We start from the raw sequence: 21,984 nt of genomic DNA, 5'->3' as shown, positions 1-21,984 counted from the left end.
GAAAGTGGCAGGACCTACCAGCAAGCGGTGAAGTCCTGTAAAATATTGGAAGCAATGTTGTGTAATTCTGCTCAGTTTTAATTCTCCGCACGACAGCTTTGTGCTATTGACTTCCCCCAATGCCCTTTTTCAAACTGCTGTGGTGTATCTCTAGGAAAAAACGCCTGGAGGGATCAGAGTCAGATGAATGACCTGGAGTGTGAAAGTGCTGTTACCTTGTTCCTGGCTGACCCGAATTCACACCCCAGCAAACTAAAGACGAGCGTACTGGTGTAGTGAAAGACAGCGTAAGCATACAGGAAATTAGAAACAAAATGTAGTAACAATGGATGCCTTTCACACATTAAATAGGGCCAAATGCAGCGTATTCCTTGCCCAATTTATAGGCAGAAGTGACATTTTTAGCCTGTACCATATGCAGTAAAACTACGCCAGCTGTAGCCTTGGGTATTCAGTGCATCACCCTGGGCAAGAGGCTCTGATCGCATCATCGGATCCGAGCGGGTGCGAAGTGTCAGCAGCGTAACAGAAACCATCCACTCCAATTACAGGTGGGGGGAATCAAATCTCTAACTCAGAAGCAGATTTATGTACTGCTAACTCAGATAAGAGCACTGAACGGATTATTTCACTCCCTTTCCCTTCCACCACTCCACCTGTTCTAAAAATAAGCAGGTAGGAAAACCGGGAGATTTCATTTCCCCAACTAGAAAACAGAAAGTATAGTTCCACAACAGGCCTCTGTGTCCTTCAACTTCTGGGAAAACAGTAAGCACTCAACATGACTATTTCCTAAGGCACCTAAGGCAGAGAAAGACGCAGTGGGTAAGGATGAAAGTGTGAGAGCGGGGATATAGCACGTACTTACCAGCTCTGCACCTCAGTGACAGTTTTACTGATGGAACTTGTATATTTACATGTTTATACTGTTATGGAGAAATATTTTTACAAAATGCCCAGCGCATTTTGGCCAGTGCATTTTCATGTGTGTGGCTTTTCTATGTGTGGTGTATTTTAAGATTTTTCATATTCTGGTACCAATGCAGCAATGAGACATACTGCAGCTGTAAAGTAGGTCATCTAAAGCATGGACCCCTTAAGAGAATTAATAATTCTTCTTCCTTGATTACTGCAAGGCTTTTAACCAACTCATTGTGGATTTTTCGCTTCACATCAAACACTGTGCAGTGTACAAGTAGATAAACTGTTCTTTTCCACGATCAAAGGTATTAAACAGGGAGCAGATTTCAAATCCTCAGTTTTGTTTTCTATATTCCTTACAGGGTTTTTGTCCCATAAATATAATAACTTGATACAATAGTGTAAAGGAAAGCTATGCTCTCAAAGCAAGATCTGTAGGGCAACCACCCCTTCCTGTCCCCACTACTCTATACTGAGAGGACACGTCCACCTGAACAAGCCAGAAAGCAGGGCAGGACAAGGTTACTGCTCCGAGCATCTCCAGTCAGCACTGCTTCAAGGAGCCCCAAGTTAAAAATAGAGAGAAGATGTAGGTTTTAAACACAGTAGGACCAATGCTGCATGAAAGGTTCCTGTAACAGGCAGGCAGATGCTGAGAAGGTACCTGGCTCTGTTCAGAGGCACAGCTCCAGAAAGCAGCCAGCTAACAGCCACTGCCTGTCCTGAGGCCCCTCTAGACACACGAACTTACACATACACAGAATAAATCTGCCTTTCTGCTTATTAATTGCTTCACAATTTTGTTGTGTAAAAATCTGTTCAGAAACTACTCACAATGACTGAGGCTTCCACAGTCCATTCTTTAAAAAAGATACTATTTTTTTTCTTAAATTTGAACAAGACTATCAGTCTGCTTCTAGGGAAATCTTAGAGACAATAGAGAAAGAGTGATTAAAGATACCAAATTAAAGAGACTGCTTCTCAAAAGGCTATACATGTATAAATAATACAAAGCGACTCCTCTAAAAAGATACGTCCGTAGGCAAGAAAACCTAATAACCATGTGAGAAACAGAAAGGTTGTACCATGCAGATGTACCGGGTCTGGCTGAGCCAGAAATCAAGAGCCACATTAAAATGACAGTGACAGGGGGATAGGGTGAAAATGGAGAGAAGAGGAAATCAAAACGTGAATCAGCTCAAATGTAGAAGTATTTTGAATACATATATATAAATAGAAGGGCCACACTGAAGGAGGATAAGCAGGAAGAAATCAAAGGAGTGCTCTCCACAAAAGTAGATGGAGGAATGAAAAGGAACGTGCACGAGAACAGGCACTGACATCAAAGCAGGTCAGTCTTCCAGGAGAGGGAGAGGTGACCAGAATAGCAACGCCGGGTGGCACACAGGCTTTAAACTTCAACCTTGTACAAAAGAAACCCAGGGCTAAATCATTAACTGTTGGACAAATAAGAAAATATTACCTCCTTCCCAAAGTGTAACAATTTGTTATGAGGACAATTCCACCAGTTCCCCCCCAGTTTTATTTGCTCGAGAGAGCGGTTATTTATTTCACCATTTATCTTCTTTTTCTTCTGTAGCAGTGCAGAATTGCACTGACACTGTTCCTGCGGCCAGCGGCGCCGCTGAAGCCAAATGCCAGATCCCCACCGACACCAACGAGATTCATCTGCAAGACTGCTATAGCAGCAAGCCCCTTGTTGGCAATCTCTTTTACTGAAACGTAAAAGCATTTCCTCCGGAGAAACCAAAACAAAGGGCACAGAAAGAGTACCGTGTTCAAAGAATACCTGCACCCGAGGTTGCAAGTTTCCAGTAAGATATAAACCCACATTTGGTGCAAACAGCCCCGCACTCAGACATGTAAAGGTTCTGCAGGGAGAGCTAACCAAGGAAGTAAACAAATCTGAGAGGCAGGAAGAAATGGGGCTGACACACACTGTACATCCAGCACCACTTCAGGGCTGGCTTTGGCAGCAAACACAGCTTCTCTTATCAGGAAAGATACCTTTGAAGTGGCTGGCAAGTTTCCATCTAACACTCAAACAATTAAGACCCTCCACATCATAACATGGCCCTGGAGAGGAGGGATCTCTTCATCATAAGACACGAACAGAAAAACTGCAGGAGACAAAGCCACAGACCACGCAGGCTTCCCGTGACACTGCGAATCCAAACGCTGCGAAGGTAAACCCTCTGAAAACCCGAGTGCAGTGCAGGCACCACCACTGGAATTTCAGAAGTTCACCAATTGCAAGACAGACCCGCCCAAGCTGCACCATCAGCACTGCCGTGCCCGTTGTATGACTGGTCCGAGGGGTCCAAGAGTGAACACACGAGAATCTGGCTCAGCCTGAGGATTCTCCACCGCAGCCGCTGGCAGAGATGAGCCCCACATCGCCACCAGTACTGGTGCTCTTCCACACAGAGAGAGACCTGGTTTGCCTACCTCGGGCTCCGCGCTGCTCCGGGTGCAGCACAGCCAGCTCCCACCCTGCTTCCCTCCGCATCTCTGCTGCCCTTGAGGACGTGTCTCCTTCCCAGCACAGACCTTATCACACCCATCCAGGTCCTTTGCAGCCTTAAGGCTGGATTACAGCAGCATGCTGTGCTTAGATCTCTTTCGTTTGAAAAAACCCCTTCAGACAGCACAAGATACAGCAACTCAAGAGCTTACCAACAAAAAGATCTTAAGTACCTCCTTTTTACCCTGTCTGTCCTCTCTAGCTCACCTGCTCAATCCCAGCATGATACAAAGCACTGATTCGAGAAAGCCCTAAATTATAAATGGCTTGAGAAAAGGATCTCATGCCTCCAGATTTTATTTCAACTGCCCTCAGCAAATGAGGATCTCTATATCGCTATCCTCTCCATATCCCATAGCAGTATTTACAACCCAGTGAGTAGTTGCTAAATGTAAGTTACTAGAGCACCTGCAATCAGTCAAAACCATGTATAACCTTTTTTATAAACAGAAGTGTAAAAAATAACGTTCCTCAGACTGTCAAATAATAGCCTCCTTGTTTTTAACAGAGATGCCCTGTGTAGCACGAGACAAGGACAGAGAGCTCCCAAACCAGCAGCAAGCTTGGCAGCACAATTCCAACAGCTACAATTTCCATCAGAAAACAGTAAAAACCAAGGTCTCGTGTTAAGCCAAACCGGAGCACCCCGACAGCATCACAGCACAGGCTCTTCCTCCTGCAGGCTGCATTTCATTAAAGTGCAGGGCACTTCAGCTTGGCTGTACTGCATGTGTCAGACCAGGCAGGAGATGGTGTAGAATCAGTGAATGAGCTGGAAAGTCTGCACAGCACAAGAGAGGCAGGAAACTCAGGTCTCAGAAGTAATACAGCCAGTTATTTCACTGACAGAGCCCGGCTAATGAGATGTGTGGAGAAGCTACAGACATGTGCTGAGATGCAGCACCACACTAATGCAGCTATGCCATTCAGAGCTCGTTCACATTTGGATTTTGGTTGGAACCTCCAAATCTGCCTTCCACAGCTTCACAGAAAGTTTTGTGTGAGGGAACATTATTTTCCATGTAGCTCCTGTATAAACTACATCTGTTTCAAGACTGCTAAAAAGCACTCAGTTTTCTGAGCTGTCATGTACCATGGTAGCTCTTCCCCATGAAAAAATGGGAAAGGATGTGTCAAACATTTAAAAAAGGATGGGAGAAGCTAAGGGGAGAGGGAGGAGAATGTTCTTTTAGACTTTCCCATCAACATGACTAATTTCCCTTTGGGCTAGCATGATTTTACTTGCAGTTAGAGGCACAAAAACATATGCCACTCCTAAGTATCTTGCTGAGTCACTTAATTATTCCCCTTCAGTACCTACAGATACCAATCAGAAGGGCATCCTGGCTTTGTCAGTGTCTTGCTGAGCAACCCTGCACAAGTGACTTCATCCATTTGGTCCAGAGAGATTCTGAAGATTGTTTGTACTGCTCTTGGGATATACCAAGTACTACAAGCATGCTACATAGGGGTTTTATAAATGGATAGCATTTTTTTAAATCCATGGAATATAAAGCTGATTTGTAATATTTTAACCACACACCACATCTGTTTTCTAGCCTACAGTACCTTTTGTACCAATTCATGCTGCTTCTCGCAGCTCAGGAAGGTAAGAGATTCTAGAGAAAAAGCACAAGTAGCAGCAGTTCCAAGTTCAGCCAAATTTCTCTATTTATCAGCTGCTACCTTATTCAACTATGTGACACTCTAGATAAGACAGGATGCAATTTTTGTTTTTATCCACCCAGCACAAGTGGAAGAGTAATCTAATACCTGTTTTGGCCTTCAGCCAATTCGGTATGCCTGGCAAACAGTCAGAAAACAAGTAGTTGGAATTTAGTAACAAGTGCCTTTTGTTTGCACAAATTAATAGGGAGTTTGCCTTTGATCCGTGAGAAAGAAACCAGAAGTTTTGTTGTTGGTCTGTTATTTGCTTGTTTTTATTCAAGTCCTACTGCCCAAAATAAAATAAAACAGGGCAAAACCATGCTTATACAAGTGGCTGAAAATTAAGATGCTAGTTTCCAGCCAAACGGGGATAATATCAATTTCCATGTACTTCTTTGCAGAGGCATTTTCTCAGCCACCTTCCTCAAGCACAGCCCTTGTTGAAATTCAGTGGGGAGATTACTTATCCTTTGGAAGGATTAGAGGAATTGAAGAGTAACTGCCATTCAATAATCCTGTGTAAGTATCTAATCAACCATAATGTAATTACCAGAAAGTTTTAAAAGGTCAAAAAGGCCTTAGTGTGACACTACGTGTAAAAGATAAGGTTCCTCCTCTGCTGGGACAATGTCTCAAAAAAAGAGAAACAGAATGTAACACATGAATACATTTTTCATAGTCCGTTGCTGTCCATTACAAACCTCAAGAAATACACAGAGGACAAGAAACCCAACAGTGCACTCGCACCGCTGACATTCTCCTACAGAAATCAGATGCCAACACACACAAATACCTGTAAAAGAGCAAATCCATCCTGCTCTCCAGATAACACACAACAAGAGGCTGCTCCTTCAAGTGCATCTTGACACGAAATATCACACACAATATTGAGCACTGTCCATTTTCTAGCAGTCTAAAGGGACTGCATTATATAGACTCTCTTTATCAGTTAAAGCAATATAGAGATATTAAGAAATATCTGAACACTTTCCTCAAGACATTTTCATAAGACTGTCAAGACCAGAGTGAAAAGCCAGAGAGGCCTCCAATTACTGCTGACGGCACCCAAACAGATTTTAATTTTAAAGTCATGCACTACTTGCATGATTCTTTTTTAATGTAACAACTGACACCACTGAAGGCAAAGACAGACATGAAAGCACGCTAGGAGTTTTTTATCAAAAGTGTTCCTCTTCCATTTCTCTCTCAGAAGCAATGTGATTTAGGATGAGTCTCCACAAAAGTATTCTTTAGAAAGCTCGAGTTCTTCTGCAACCCTCTTCTCAACGCCTTGCAATAGTAGAAATAACTCTCCAAGATCGTGGCACATTGCAAGGGGGTGGGGAGTGGAGGAAGGGAAATCGCTTTCGAAGTTAGAATTGCAATGCTTTAAACATGTTAACTAGCAGATGTTACAGCGATTGACAAGTCTCTGAAGAGACCAGGCATTACCATTTAATAGGAGTTTTGTGTTTCTTGAACTGGGAGAACAGATTCTTAATAGAAAAATACCCTCCCACACTGTCCCACCTTTTTTTCCAGGTGGAAATCAAGGGGAGGAAAAAGGGGACAAGGCTAACAAAAGAGACCTCAGCTGCATTTTCTCCTTTTTCCAGAGAAGGACAATACATCCTTTTATTATCCTGCACGGTAGGAATTCTCCCTAATTTTTCTTTTAACAGTAGTTTCTCCTCTGTGGTGGGTATAAAATTGTCTTCAGAGAGTTGTTCTTGATTACATTCAGAGTTGAAGACCTGGAGGGTTTCTGCTTATTAAATAAAAGTTTCAAAATGCATAAAAAACCGTGAACAGGTTAAGAGGAAAAAACAGCCTGAATTTAGACCAACAAATCTCAACTGACCACTTCTGGGAAAATCATAAAAAAGTAGAAGAAAATTACTAAAAAAATCAAAGGTAAGTCAAGCACAGTTATTCACGAAGAGGAAAAAAGCCCCATGTGTTAGGCACAGTCAACAATAAAATGATCCAACAGAAGTAATAGCTAAAACTTTGTATTGTAAGGGCCCAACAAAAATACATGCATTGTAGCACTCAGTTACCTTCTTGAACAGGCGCCCCGAATCTTCGCTGACCTGGACAAAGCGCGGGATGATGTTGTTGAGATAGATGTCACTTAGGGTGGTGTGATCCCTGCTCTCCCGCTTCACTTGATTTAGCAGGAGGTTCCAGCAATTGACTGGGGATAGTACATTCTGATCCTTCCTATAAAGGACACAAAATAGAAACAAGAATTGGATAGGACTTTACCGGAAGAGGACAAAATTATTCTGTTAATGCTGTCCTGTATCTATGAACGCTAGAAACCCAGCTATGGGATGTATGGATTTGCTGAGGGAGAGGAGAGCAGAGGAAGGCTGTAAAAAGGCTGTTGCACATACAGAAAATACACCCTCAATTATACATGACTACATTCAGATGGCCGTGGGCTTTTGTCCCCTACAAACAGATTGGGCAAATGCAAGCTACAGTATGCCAAATGTAGGCTCTAATTTTTTTCCTTTGAATCCAAGATTTTGTGCATAAATTACAGTGCCTGAGGGAGAGTGATGGCTCCAGTGTCTGACAATAGGTTTCACAGCGCTGTCTCAGGCATTTGTGACTTAACCACAATAAAAAGATTTCAATCATCCAGTTAGCTAAATAGCATCTGCATAGGAAACAAAATGCTATGTTTCATGTACAAAACCAATTATGTGCAAGGATCTATATCTGTCCTGAGCAGAAGAGAAAGCAACATTCATACAACAAGCTTTATTTTCTCATCTTTGAACTTTCTCCACCTTATTATGGCTGATTTACTCTGCGCTCTGCAAATAAGCAATACAAAGGGCAAAAGGGGAGATGAGAGGAACCTCAGTTTATTTGGATCAACATTTCATCTGCTGAGAGGAGTAAGTCATTTCTTAAGGCACCATTTCATACTAGATGAAAGCAAGGATGTTAGCAGGGATTTTGCATGGTCCTCCACCAGCCCTGCAGCAGTGTTTGGAACTGGCAGAGCTAGGTGTAGTCTTAAACTACATGGTTTACTTCTCTCCAGATCTGTTTATCATTTGTTTACAGTACAATAATATTTATTTAGAAAAGGGTAAATCAGATCTCTGATGGAAAGCCAAAGCTCCTCTTGATTATTGTATGTGATTGTATCAGATATCTTTCCTCTTAAAAGAATTTCTTTTTAATTTTGGTTTAATTTCCATTGAAAAAGGGAATATTCTGCACTTAAAAGGACAGCAATCTCTGCTGCAAAAAATGTCTGACATTGTGAAAACGTGAAAATTAAGCCATGGCAGACTTTCATTACCCTTCTCATGACATCAATGGTTGGATTTGTAGTGCAATATGGATAATTTTAGCTAAAGAAGAATAGTTTCAGAACAGCTGATCTTGATGCTTTGTTTCTTTTCCTTAAAAAAATGAAAAGCTCAGGAAATGACTGCAGCTTATGATCTGGACTGCTTCAAGGTTTGGAGTGTGTGAGTGTGTGTGTGTATAGTGGGAGGGGGTATAAAAACGATTCTGGGATTTTGGTTCTCCTAGTGTTTTGAGTAAAAAAAATAGAAAATAAAATGTAAGAAGGCATAGATGTTGTTTAGAGACAATATCTTCCTTCATACTCGAGTGTCCTGTATTGCAGATACTGCTGACATGCAAAACCAGACGGAATGATCAAAATGCAGAACAGTACAAGGTTGAAACTGCCAGATGTTAAGCTATATAAATCAAATAGTTGCCCCTCAATCTGTAAGCAGCATTTGCAGCATACCGTTTGTTTTTGTTAATATGCCAGAGAGCTAATTACTAACTGTGAGAGCTGGCTAATAGAACTGTGAATCTACGGGTACTGACCAGGCTGCAGCCAGCCCTCGAAGGGCTCACGTGCAGATAAGGAGCCGTATGCTCTGACTCCTGCTGAAATGGAGATTAAAGCCACCACCACACGAGGAGGCTGCTGATGGCCTGGCCGGGAGCACTCTTTGCTGGGTAAAAACCGGCTGGATGGCCGAGCCCAAGGAGTGGTGGTGAATGGAGCTAAACTCAGTGGGTGGCCAGTCACAAGTGGTGTTCCCCAGGGCTTGGTACTGGGGTCCGTTCTGTTTAATCTCTATCAATGATCTGGGTGGGGGGATCGAGAGCATTCTCAGTAAGTTTGCAGATAACACCAAGTTGGGCAGGAGGGTTGATCTGCTGGAGGGTAGGGAGGCTCTACAGAGGGATCTGGACAGGCCGGATCCATGGGCCAAAGCCAGTTGCATGAGGTTCAACAAGGCTCAGTGCTGGGTCCTGCACCTGGGTCACAACAACCCCCTGCAACACTACAGGCTTGGGGAAGAGGTGGCTGGAAAGGTGCCCGGCAGAAAAGGACCTGGGGGTGTTGCTCAACAGCCAGCTGAATATGAGCCAGCAGTGTGCCTAGGTGGCCAAGAAGGCCAACAGCATCCTGGCTTGTATTGGAAACAGTGTGGCCAGCAGGACTAGGGCAGGGATTGCCCCCTGCTTGGCACTGGTGAGGCCGCACCTCAAATACTGGGTTCAGTTTGGGCCCCCCACTACAAGAAAGACATGGAGCTGCTGGAGCGTGTCCAAAGAAGGGCAAGGAAGCTGGTGGAGGGTCTGGAGCACAAGTCTTGTGAGTCTTAGAGCATCTGAGGGAACTGGGGTTGTTTAGTCTGAAGAAAAAGAGGCTTGGGGAAGACCTTATTGCTCTCCACAGCCACCTGAAAGGACATTGCAGTGAGATGGGTATCAGTTTCTTCTCCCAAGTAACAAGTGACAGGACAAGATGAAATGGCCTCAAGTTGCACCAGGGGAGGTTTAGATTGGGCATTAGGAAAAATGTCTTCGCTGAAAGGGTTGTCAAGCACTGGAACAGGCTGTCCAGGGAAGTGGTTGAGTCACCACCCCTGGAGGTATTTAAAAGATATGTAGACGTGGCACCTGGGGACATGGTTTAGTGGTGGACTTAGCAGTGCTACGTTAACGGTTAAGACTCAATGATCTTAAAGTCTTTTACTAACCTAAATGATTCTATGATTCTATAAGGTAATATACACATTAAGGGTTTTATTTTTATTTAGGTGAGACCAGAGACAACACCCAGCTTTCTTTCACCAAAGAAAGGGCAGGAGGAGGAAAGGCATCTCCAGAAAGAGCTCCTCCAAGGAGCAGCGCAGGGTCAGAGGTGTACAGGCGATCTGGAGAGCCACCATCTCTACCAACAGACAAACTGTGGTTCAGGCAGAAGACAGGAAGCAAACTACATAAGATAGCACTGTGGGTGGTTGTAAAGAGACATTTATGAAGGACAGTATTAAAAGATGTTAAAAGTTGGTTGGTTTGCTCCTTTACACCAATGATATAAAAGTACTTTACACACTGACTTGGTATTTGACCTCTGAAGGTAGAAGAGCTTCAGCAAGTGAAAATTAGTCAACTACCATAAAAAGTTTGGGAATGAAACTCAGATACAAAAAGCTCAGACTCTCCACCAGCTGATCGTGTTCTAGCTGTTCAAAATCCTGCCTCCAAACCCTTAACAGCCTGCTACTGCTTCATCACTTTGCTGCTTCACTCTTTTCCTAAGACCAGTGTGGCTGCAGATCTCCTCTAGCAGCCAGAAGCCGTCCAGCTGCGTGCTGCTAACTTGCCTTCGCAGGCTTTGTACCGTTCGTCTGCCACGAACTGCCAACCCCAAAACTCGGATGGTTTGATCCTTAGTCTCTCCCATCACATCCTCCATCTCATTATGAATTTTTGCTACCTACTCCACCAAGAGCACCTGGCTGTTCCGGGATACCCTGCTGAGGTATCAGTCCAGCCCCACCTCGAGCAGCCTGGAAGAGCTGTGAGCAACACGGACCAAGGGTTATGACTGTAGAGAAGAACACACACAAGGGACTGGGGAGCAGCACGGTACGAGTGCTTTGCTTTCCAAAGAAAACTGAAGCACCAAATGGGAACCAGGAGGGATGCAATAGTTAACTGGACAATTCCCAGCTGTCCAGGCTGCCCTACCACAACACCCGAAGCTATTCTAAGGCAGCACATAGCACAAATACCAAGAGCCCATGAAAAGCATGGTGAGTAAAATTGCTGGTGTCTAATGGCGCCAGATGGGTTGTTGACACACTCCGTGTGGTTAGACATGAAAGGCCATCCTGCAGGAAAAAATAATCACAACCCCACATGCTTTCAATCCGCGACCAGGATTGTCACCTTCGGGTCTGTGCAGTGAGCACCGCACCCTGAGCTCAACCTCATGCAACCACAGCTCTGCGTGCTTCAAGATTTTTTCATTTAAATTCCTTTAATTTCTTGGTGTCTATTGGTTTCACTAACCCCTTCGGAACCTTGTTAAAACAGTCTGTCTTGCTTTTGTACAGGTTCCATGTTTTCATGGTAAGGTTTTTACAGGAAGTGAGACAAAAGCTCTCCTTCGTTATTTGCTAGTGACAATTTTCCTAGCGCTGGCAAAAGGAAGGTAAAGGCAGGTCTTAAAACAGAAATGAAACAGAGAAGGAAAGAGGCAGTTACTTGCTTCAGACCTTCCAAGTAGCCTTTAAAACTACACACATTAACTGTTAAAGCACCTCCAAAAACGCAGCATTTTCTGGGGTGGAACATGGCAACAGTTTTCACAACACAGAGCAGAAGTTATACAACTGTTTACAACAGACCCTTTTCTATCATAACCACAAGCAGATGGCAGAGAAGCAAATTGTGATTTTCATTAACCATTTCAATTCTCAAAGGAGCTGGCAAATACACTCTGCTTCCAGTTTCATGTCACCACAGAGGAAGGATGAAAAAGGGAAGAAAAATATGCGATAGGGACCGCTGGGTATAATGGAGAGCGAGCTTGATTTCCACAGATTCTACAGAATGACTGGAGTCAGTATTTGCCCTTAAGTAGTAAAATTGATGAGATCAGCCCAAAACTTTAGGAATATGAACTTTCCCAAATTGCTTGCGATTTCACATTCACAACAACTGCTTGACTCAAACTTCCCCCACAAGGAGAGGAGGAGGAGGAGGAAGATGCCAAGATCCAGGTTTATTTCAAGCACTATTTATACTTGTTTAAAGATCGTGTGATGATAGTGAATCTGGAGAGTTTATTTAGGTTAGCCTAAATTACACCAGATCACAGCAATCGGGGGTGTTTGGGAGCAGGAAGAGGAAGTTGTGCACAGATTTTTAAGGAACCACAAAGTATGAAGCTCTGTGGTTTCTTGGGTGTTATCTTGATTGGGTCCTGTGCAACTTCCACTTCAAAGGTTTCAGTCGGTCTCAAAAGATCAGAAGGGAAGATTGAGTCCCAAGTATCTGAAATGTCTTAATTAAATTACTCATTCATACAAGGAACTCATAGACAATCCAAGATTTATCTGCTGTGAGGCAAGCAGGAGAGAGCGACAAAAGCCAGCGACACTTAGTTTGGCCTTGCAAGGTAACCCTGTTCAGAGCAACAGCAGAAAAATGATCTTAAAAAACAACCTCCCCCCCACTAAATTAAAAATAAAACAAAAAAACCACACCCACAAACCAGGAATAGGAATACTGGGTTTCCATAAGGAGTGCAAGACGAAGGAATGAGTCAGATGAGAATGAAAATATTACTGAATAGAAAGAGAGAAACATTTAAATTAACATAGGCATGTGAACAGAAAACTTCTCTGACCATCCTTCCTTTGAACTGAGGTTTTTAAAGCAAGTCTCCTGGTGGTACACACAAAAACTGAAGTTTCCTGTTCCACCTCCCCACCGCCCCAAATATTCAGGATCTGTTTCTCAGAGGTGTGCAACAGATATTTCCAGACCTGGTACATCCCAAAATAGTGATCAGGGTCCTGGGAACTGAGAAACTGATTTATTTCCCACCCTCCGGAGTCACCTGCACGCACTACCTGTCCCATCCCAACAGCAACCCGCAGGCCCAGGTCTGAGCTCTACAGGTTCACACTCTGCAGTACTGACCTCATGCCCAGCTCACCTGAACTACCTGCTAAAATTAGATAGGAGGTGAAGGGAGAGATGAAAAAGTTATTTTCAGATCTGTGCAACCGTGAAGTCCACCCAGCAAACTGTCAGAGCTAGAGCAAGTGTTAGAGCAGAGACGCTAATTGTTTCTGTATATGCTTTTTCAAACCTGTCTGAATTTTGTGCCCTGCAGCGTGCTATGTAAGAGTAGCTACAATCATACCAACCAACACAGTGCGATCCTGGGATTGCTGATATGATGAAAAACACCACAAAGATCCTCCCTGGGGTTTTACATCCATTTTCGCTGGTCATGTATCCCTCGCACTCTGGGTTCAATGAGATCACTGAATAAATGAATGCTTCATGCTTAGAAAAATCTTCCAAATGTTATAGAAAGACTCGGAAAAAAATGTTCAGGACTCAGCTCCATCAAATAGAATCACAGGTCAAAATAGCCTATGGCAATATTTATCAATTAAAATAATAACGTAACTGAAGTCCGTGTGACCCAAATGCTTTTGTGGATACCTCCCGCACAGCCTGTATCATCTCTCCTTTAAAGAAATCGTTTCACTTTTACGTAAACTAAGGTTGAACTCTGCAAGCTGCTCATTCAAATCAATGTTTCATTTTCCCTTAAAGTCTTCCTGACACAGCTCAGTGTTAACTGCAAATTTTGAGAATTACAAGCATGGACATACACGCTGCTCCCTGCCCTTCTCTTCCAAAAGATTCCAGTTATGAACATCTGTTGTTTACAAGTGCTCAGCCTGAAGGTTGCCAGACTTATTCTGCATCTTCTACTTCAAGGCAAAGGCTGCCAGAAAGCCATCTGAATTTCATGCTGGGATATCCTGGACATTCAGCTCTCCAGCTGACAATTGCTACTCAGTACCCTACTTCCAAAGATTATCTTGATTTAAAATATGGCCTTAAAATAGCATTGTCTTTTCATGTTTTCTTTTTTCTTTTTTTTTTTCTTCCCCCATTTTCTCCCTTGAAAGGAATCACTTGAGGTTTGACACAGTTTTTACACTGTTGACTGATTATTTGAAGAGGTAACTGCCTTTAGGACAAAATCACATGCAACAGGAGAACGGCAGTCTGGAGTTAAAGGTCGCAGGGTTTCACTGCAGGGGGAGGGAGCCTTCCTCTGAGGATGGAAGTCAGACCCACACCCAGAGCTGCTGCCCACAGGGACCCCCAAGACCCAACAGGCAAGACGGACGCCTGCTGAGCTGGATGCTCCAACTGAACTGCTACACAAGAGACCTTTGGTCAGGCAGGTCTGTAAGGAGCGATGACTATACCAAACGTGTGACCCACAAGCTCTTGGAACAACTGCAGTTACAAGACTTGGGCTGTGAAATGCACTTTTTTTCCTCCAGTCCATCTTGTACAAGGATATTTATCAATGGGTACTAAAGAAGCCTTACCAAATATATACATTTTATATGACTATTCTCTTTAATAGTCTGTTCTAATTGAAAAAACAGTTTTGAAAGCGAATAGGCAAAGTGAGGCCTAACAGCCATGGTAGAGTGGTTAAAAGCAAGTAAAACCTGGGATATATCCAACTGTCATCAACTCATATGTCACCTTGGCTAAACCAATCTGTTCCCCTTCTTCAAAGATATAAAATGAGAATAACATACACCTAGCTCTGTAAATCATTTTAAGACGCTCCAGTGAAGCTGGCTTCAAACTGTGCAGTGTGCAAGCACCCTTTAAGTCCACCACCAGCTATACACCGTTTAGCTGTCAAGACCCAACCACCTACGTTTCAAAACTCATATGGAAAACCTAGTCACCTGATCAGCTTATCCTCTGTTGCAGCCACATCTAAGAAAAATAAGCCTTGTGCAATGCATTTGTCAGAAACCCAACAGAAGCCTGCACTTCACGTTGCTCTCTCCTTCAAGCGTGTGCTTGCTTTCCAGCTTGGAGATGGATGGTGGAGGAAGCCACACAATCCAATTTCAAGGGTCAGACTGAAGCCTCCTGCCCGTGACAGCATTCCCTTAAATGAACACATTCGGAGCAACTTGGCAATTACATAATAGTTATTGAGTATGAAAGCACATGCAAATTACAGGGTTACTGCCTGACAGATTTCCTCCTTGACAGTCTGTTAGGAGATCTAAAAATGGCAAGTGACATGGTAAGCACTCACTGAATGATATGGTACCTTCCAACATAATTATCATGTTATCGGAAGAACATGCTATTACTGTATATTTATAGGGTCACAGCCAGGCAATTACAGAGTAGCTGCCCGCCTGTGCACATCTCAGTCATGTAATACCAGGCTCCTTAGGAGGAGAGATCTGATGGTCGGCTTTGATCAAATGGTCTTCTGGGGGCTTCCAAATGAGATTACAGCTTCAGCATCTACAGAAAAGATACCAGCCAAGTTACTCTTCACTATTCAGACAGAGCAGTGTTGGCGATAGGTAATTATAATTGGAATTGCTTCCTTACTGATCCCTGTGGTATTCTGACACATTTCTGAATGTTACAGCCAGCAGACACAAATGACTGAACAAGGAATAGATGGAGCTACCCAGGACAGACAGCTTTACAACCGCGTGCCACTGCTGTGACAATACTGCCCACAGACCCAGCAGCCTTAGTGTTAAGAGTTATTTTTTTCCTTTATTCCAACTCTTCAACAAATTAACAACTTGTACAATTGGGACTCAAACCTTGCAGGGGTAACATATTCCAAGAGCCAGATGCTTTTCTGCCAGGACCTATCTGTGGTTAATGTAAGTGAAATCAGGAGCCTGAGCAGCATCAGCCCTCTCTCTGCAAAGCAAAGTGAAACTGATGCTCGGTAACAGGTTTCAGAGTATTATTTTGGGCAACAGCCTGGCCTTGACCTGAATAACATGGACATTTAATTCAGAAATTCAAATTAAAGTTTTATGTGCCTGTAAAATCACCTGTCCAATTCAGGCTACACTCAATAGCTAGGGTATCTGAGGTCCATTTTGTCCCAGTACAACTTTATAAAGCCTATCTAAAGTACAAACAGCTCAAAAATCAGGGGCAGAGGGCAGTGAGGAAAATGCATTAGAACAAAAACTCAAAAAAACCTGCAGTAGCATAGCCGGCATATTTAATTCACATGAAGCATGACACCATGTAGGATTCTGTTCAACTATGGTACAAACTTCCACATTAAAAATTCACTCTGAAACTCAAAATAGGAAGCAAGCTATACACAACTTTCCCAACACTGAAAGCTGAATACAAAAGCGTTTCTGACGGGATGTTTCATATCATGCAATATAAAGGAAATCACCTCAATTTTTCACCAGGAATAACATCAAAATAAACTGAAAAAGACCAATCATAATGCAGTGGAAAATTATAGTTTGACACATCATTTCTCTAGTGCCATCTTAAAGGCATGTGCAGAATATGCACAGCTTATAGTTATAAGAACACTTTCATGGTAAAGGAAAATAAATACTTAAGACAATTACAGCTCTATAGATACACAGAATAACTCTCCTCCAATCTGTCAAATAGCTATGCTTGGGAGTCATGCTTTCCTGACAATGTAGCACAGTGTGTGTTTCAAATGAGAAGTCAAGTAAACGACATCAAAGCTGTACAGAAGGGAAACTAAAATGGTGCCTACTTAATGGCTTTCACAGAAAGAACTTCTACTGGAAAGGGAAAGCCCATATCCCTCCAAACACAACAACAACAAAAAAAACAAAACCACAGATAATGGCCTAACCCAAACAATGCTAAAAGTGTTGCACTTTAGGTGGAGACAGACCCAGATGGATCCTCTCAGACCAATCTGTCCAGAGCAGAAATGATTCAGATCCCAAGGCTGCTTTTGCTCCATGTTTTCCCCAGCTGCTGCTACCCTGACAACAAAACCTGACAAGCTTGTGCACTGCCCAGATGTCAGCTCCAGAGCCCCGTGGCTTTGTGCTGGCCACCTACTCACTGGGCTGACACCTCTGTGCCACGCAGGCTGCACCAGCCCCCTCCTCACCCACAGGTCCTTCTCCTGTGTCCCTCTCCCTGGGAAAAGCACCTCTGTCCCTTCCTCCAGGCAGGAGTCAGTAGTAAATCAGAAGGCTCTGAATCCATGAAACCACGTTCGATACATGTTAGTCATCCCAACTCAAGACTGCTAAGCAGGAAACAACCAAAGCAAGCAGTATGGTCAGACCTACCTGTAAATAACGTTTCAAGCAGGTAAGACAATTGATTGTCAGTAAGGACCTCTTTAAATTTTAATTGAGGGTTCCCCCTCCGCAAATGGCACAGCTCTAGTTGGAAGTACTACTGGCCTTATTTCTCTACTGTTTTGAGGGGATAGTAGCACAGATACACCATGCTTAAATCCTACACTGGGTACGCGTAGGATATCGAAAACAAGAGAGCTGAGATGGCAAATCACAGCATAGAACAGATTAGAAACAGTTACTCTTAGAAAAACATAACAAAGCCACTGACACTGAAGGAAATCCTGGCTTTGTCCAACAAATCTGGTGTACAGCTTTGCCCACCTTCCCAGCAAAATTACTCCTTTTCAGATGTGCCAATTTTGACCATACCATTCCCTACTGTCAACATATGACCTACCAGGAATTACTGAAATGAAGCTAGCAACCAGGCTGCACAGAAATATGAAATGGGTTCTGTGTTTAACACAAACTTGGGAAACATTTCTTCTGACATTCACAATGGTGCTGGTACCCACATTCACTGTATGCACTCTCTTTTTGCATTCCTATCCTTGTGACCACATCTACAGGGAAAAAAAGGGCAAAAACAAAAGGCAAATACTCTACTTGAATTGCTGGTCTTTGGTGCTCCTAGTTTTAGCCAGGAATCTCTCAGCCAACTTCTCCAAATTCCTTGAGTAATCCATCTCAATCTCTGCCTTCTTGCGGAAGAAATCCTGCAAGTCCTGCAGTAACTGGACCCGAAGCTCACACTGTTGGTCAAGGCATTTCAGCTGCTCTACCAATTGGGCACGGATCTCTGTAACAAATAAAAGCACTAAAGATTAAACAAAATCCCATTAGAGAAAACACCATACAAATTCTCCAGTAAAATATAGTTAAAAATACGTTCCCTCATTAGCAATATGTCAGCACAACTCCATTATGATTGACTATATCTGCAGACAGAAAATGATTGCAATTGCATCTCGGATGCACCGGTCACAGGAAAGTCATCCAGTAACCTGCGAGCCAGCGCGCAGACCTACAAGCGAAGCTTTACTGCTGAAGAGTGCATCAATTACAAGTGTCAAGTGCATTTTTGGCATCAAGAAGAAGTGGTCACTGCCTAAAAATGTACTGAATCTCAGTCTGGAAAAAGGACTGAATGCTGCAATACCCCACGTCAGCTCAGAAAATCACTTCAGGGAATTTCTATCAAATTCCTTTGCAGACTACTCTTGATGCAGAAACAAGGCGCTGTGCATACTGGGGCACTCCCCAACGGCACCAATCTCAGATTATTCGGTTCGTTACTGAGACTCCAGCTGTGCAGCTCTCATTATAAACCAAGCCATCGAAACAGATAAAAACACCCCTTCAGAGAGCCAACATGATAGCACTTCCCACCAGGGAATTGTCTCCAGGAAGACAATTTTTCTTTTTAAAATATCTGCAAGTAACATATTTATGTCTAAAGAACCCATATAGCACACAGATATAGGTGTTAAAATTATTGTTATGCATAATTATTATTGAAAATATCTATTTGTTTTAACAAAATATTTACAAATATTTTACAAATGTTTTCAAACATTTTACAAACATGAAAACTTCTCAAGTTAGCTCTTTAAGCCAGGGAGTTGTTCTCCTTACCTTACTGATTCTGAATCTGAGGAACAGAATAGTGAAATGACTCGTTCACAGTCAAACAGGGCGAGAAAACATAGCTGAAGCATGTCAGACTCTTAGTCTAAAAATGCAGAAATACTCAGTGATGCAGCCAGTAAAGGTTATTTGGCTTTTATACAGGCAATAAACTCAACATGAAAACAATAAAATATGCCCTTTCATCTAAAGGTCTTTGAGCACTCAAACAGCAAGAAAATAAGTAACATTCAGGTCTTCAGCAGGCACAGCTTTGTTTATACCTATGCATCACAACTGCAGGCACCCATAACTTTGTCACCACAGCTGAAGACAGGTAAGTATCACTTTCCAAATGCAATTTTTTAATCAACTACTTCCTTGCTAATTCCTGAGATATGTAATAATAGGGGCCAGCTTGGCCTCCTCAGTGTGCTTGTCCCTTTGCCCAGAAAAAAGCATGCCATCTGGACTTCCAAGTGCTTTACTCTTGCCATGCACTATGAGTATCAGTTGCCTTGAATTGTGCTCACATCTGCGGGAACAAGCAGTTTCAGGGGGTCCAGGCTTGCAATGTAGAAAGCACGCATCTTTATTTTAGGGACTCCAAAACCCAAAACACGTGTATACAAATATGACTCCTAGTTAGGCTTGCCAAAAAAAAAAAAAAAACAAACCCTGCAAGATTGTGGCATTTTCAAGCTTGAAGATGACCCTGATTAGCACTTTAATTTGGTAGTACCGCTTCTCTGAGACTGTAGATTTCACTGGGAGGAGAAAATACAGGCAGCAAGATTGTAACACAGAGCAAAACGGAGTAGTGAAAACTGTGACGTGTGGGCAAAGCTGGTCAAGTTTATTTTTTTCTCAGGAAAGAATTATAGAAAACAGAAAACTTCTGTCTCTTCATCCGGAAACACAACTACAAGCAAATACACAGGCCTGAGTTGTCCACATACTTCTTTAATCAAAACCACTTCAGCAGGCCCGTTCCTGCGGGCCCAGGGAAGCCCCCGCTGCACGTCCCTCTCCCGCCCAGGCGGCTGCAGCAGGAAGGGTGCAGGTTCAACCCCGGGCAGGGACCAGCACCCCGGTCCTCCTGCCAGCGCTGGCTGCAAGGGCACCGCGGAAAAAAACCCAGAGGAACCTACAGGGAACCTCTCCCCGACTGCACTTGCAAGGCCACAGCCCTCAGGGCACTGGGAAGGCGGCACGGGAAGGCATGAGCAACACCAGGTAAAACCTGCGTATTGTGTTTCTTGCAAGTTTGTGAGATTTCTTTGTTTGTGAGATCTCTTTGTTGTTTGCTCAGTTCCAGCTAGCAAAAGTTCTGCAGGATTAGCAGGGGCTGGGAAGGGCACGGGGAGAAAACAAACGCTTACGCACATTAGATCTGCTCGCTCTTATTTAAGAATTTGCTGCTGACGCTCAACATATGCTATATACATCTTCTCCATTCAGCTCGGACCCCAGTTACAAAACTACCAATGGATTGGCAAAACTCTGCACGAGTGACAGGGTTAGTCACGTGCAGTGCAAACAAGACAACCCCATTCTACCTGCAGCTTTGTCATCAAAACTTTATCATAAAGAAGGTGAGATAGCCAATGACAATAGCACCATAATGCCCAGCAACGTAGCGTTTCCTCGCTGCGATGACTCAGTCTGCCTAGTTCTTAACCTAACACTCATCTGCGGGTCTGACATTCAAGAAAGAACATCCTTCAAAGCAAGAAGTATTAGAAAGTTCTTCCTCCCTTTGTGTCTTCTCCTCCACCCTTTCCTCAACAAAAGGGATGGTCCCAACATAGAAGCAACTCTATGACCTTTTCAGAAGTTACTGGGCAAAGATACTAATTTTAATAAGCTGTGACTTAGTTCCTAGAGCCATGAAAAGGTATCACACAAAGAAAATACTTGAGATCTGGCATTTTCTGCTAAGCAAATAAAAAAAGAGGCACAGAATTCAAGTGCAGCAAATATCTTCCTTGTATATGATATATATATATCTATTTGTGCATTTAGGGCTTGACCATCCGCACAGTGTTATTTTTCAGAAAGCCAGCTACCTTACAGCATGGATGAACAGTAGGCACCATGTTTAAAAAGAGGATTGAGGTAGGAATAGAAAATACCAGATATACCTCAGACAGGTAATGTGTGGCCACCTACCCTTCTCTGTGCTACAACTGAGGGATCTTTTATAAGGGCAACAACCTGGCAAACTGACATTCTCCATCAGTCATGTTTTTGACTGAGAAACTAGCTCCCAGAGAAAAAGTAGAAATACGAAGGACCACTTCCAAAAGTAGTAGTTCCTGGAGACTAGAAGATCAGCAGAGCACACGTATTTTAATTATAAAATTAGAACGAAGCTCAAGCTCTTGGTTCTCAAGGTGGGATACTCCACACACAGCTCTCCTGCTAAACAGCAGCAAGAACTAGTAACCTTTTCCTTCAGCAAGAAACGCGATATCAGCACTTTTTCTTTATAAATAAACTCAGTGTTTTTTGAGGGGAACAGTGACAGCTGATCGGGCTGCCTGCAGGGGAACAATAAGCTATTCAGCTCCAGCTTATCGAGTCTGTGGCGCTGGGCTGGAGAAGGGCAACCTTGCTCATCTTTCAAAAACACACCACACAGTACTTTGCCACAAAATAAAATCAAGAATGCAGGAATTTCCTGAGGCTTACTGGGCTTTCTAGAGTATAAAGTATCTGCTTGTTTTCCCATTGCTTACACAAGCAAAAGATATTTTTTTTTTCAGACTTACTCCGAGAACATACCCTGGCAGAGTCAGAGGCTGTGCATGCTCTAACCCGCGGGTTCCCATATTACACAGGACCTTTTTATGTCTGCAGTCACAACAACCACTTTAATTTTGAATTCATTGCTTTCGCATCTTTTAATTTAAACAGGTTATTAGGTTAACAGCCACTTTAAATACCCAAAAGCCTTCCCCCTCCTTTCCTATTCTAAAAACCTGTAGACCTTAGCCATCC

The 21,984-nt window shown here is 43.1% G+C and overlaps 1 protein-coding gene across 3 annotated transcripts in view; it reads right to left on the bottom strand.

Moving 5' to 3' along the window:
- Positions 1–21,984, bottom strand: part of SRGAP2 (SLIT-ROBO Rho GTPase activating protein 2) — a 114,320-nt gene that overhangs the window by 58,415 nt on the left and 33,921 nt on the right. For all 3 annotated transcript variants that reach the window (XM_074850109.1, XM_074850110.1, XM_074850111.1), the window contains exons 3-4: positions 17,962–18,154; positions 7,195–7,357 (exon numbers count right to left, since the gene is read on the bottom strand). In XM_074850109.1, coding sequence (XP_074706210.1) covers positions 7,195–7,357; positions 17,962–18,154 — 356 coding nt within the window. The remainder of the gene's footprint in view (positions 1–7,194; positions 7,358–17,961; positions 18,155–21,984) is intronic.

The sequence above is a fragment of the Strix aluco genome, chromosome 25 (genome assembly GCF_031877795.1).
Source record: "Strix aluco isolate bStrAlu1 chromosome 25, bStrAlu1.hap1, whole genome shotgun sequence".
Taxonomy (NCBI): domain Eukaryota; kingdom Metazoa; phylum Chordata; class Aves; order Strigiformes; family Strigidae; genus Strix; species Strix aluco.
The sequence above is the reverse complement of the archived record's forward strand: the minus strand, read 5'-3'. Positions and strand labels throughout refer to the sequence as shown.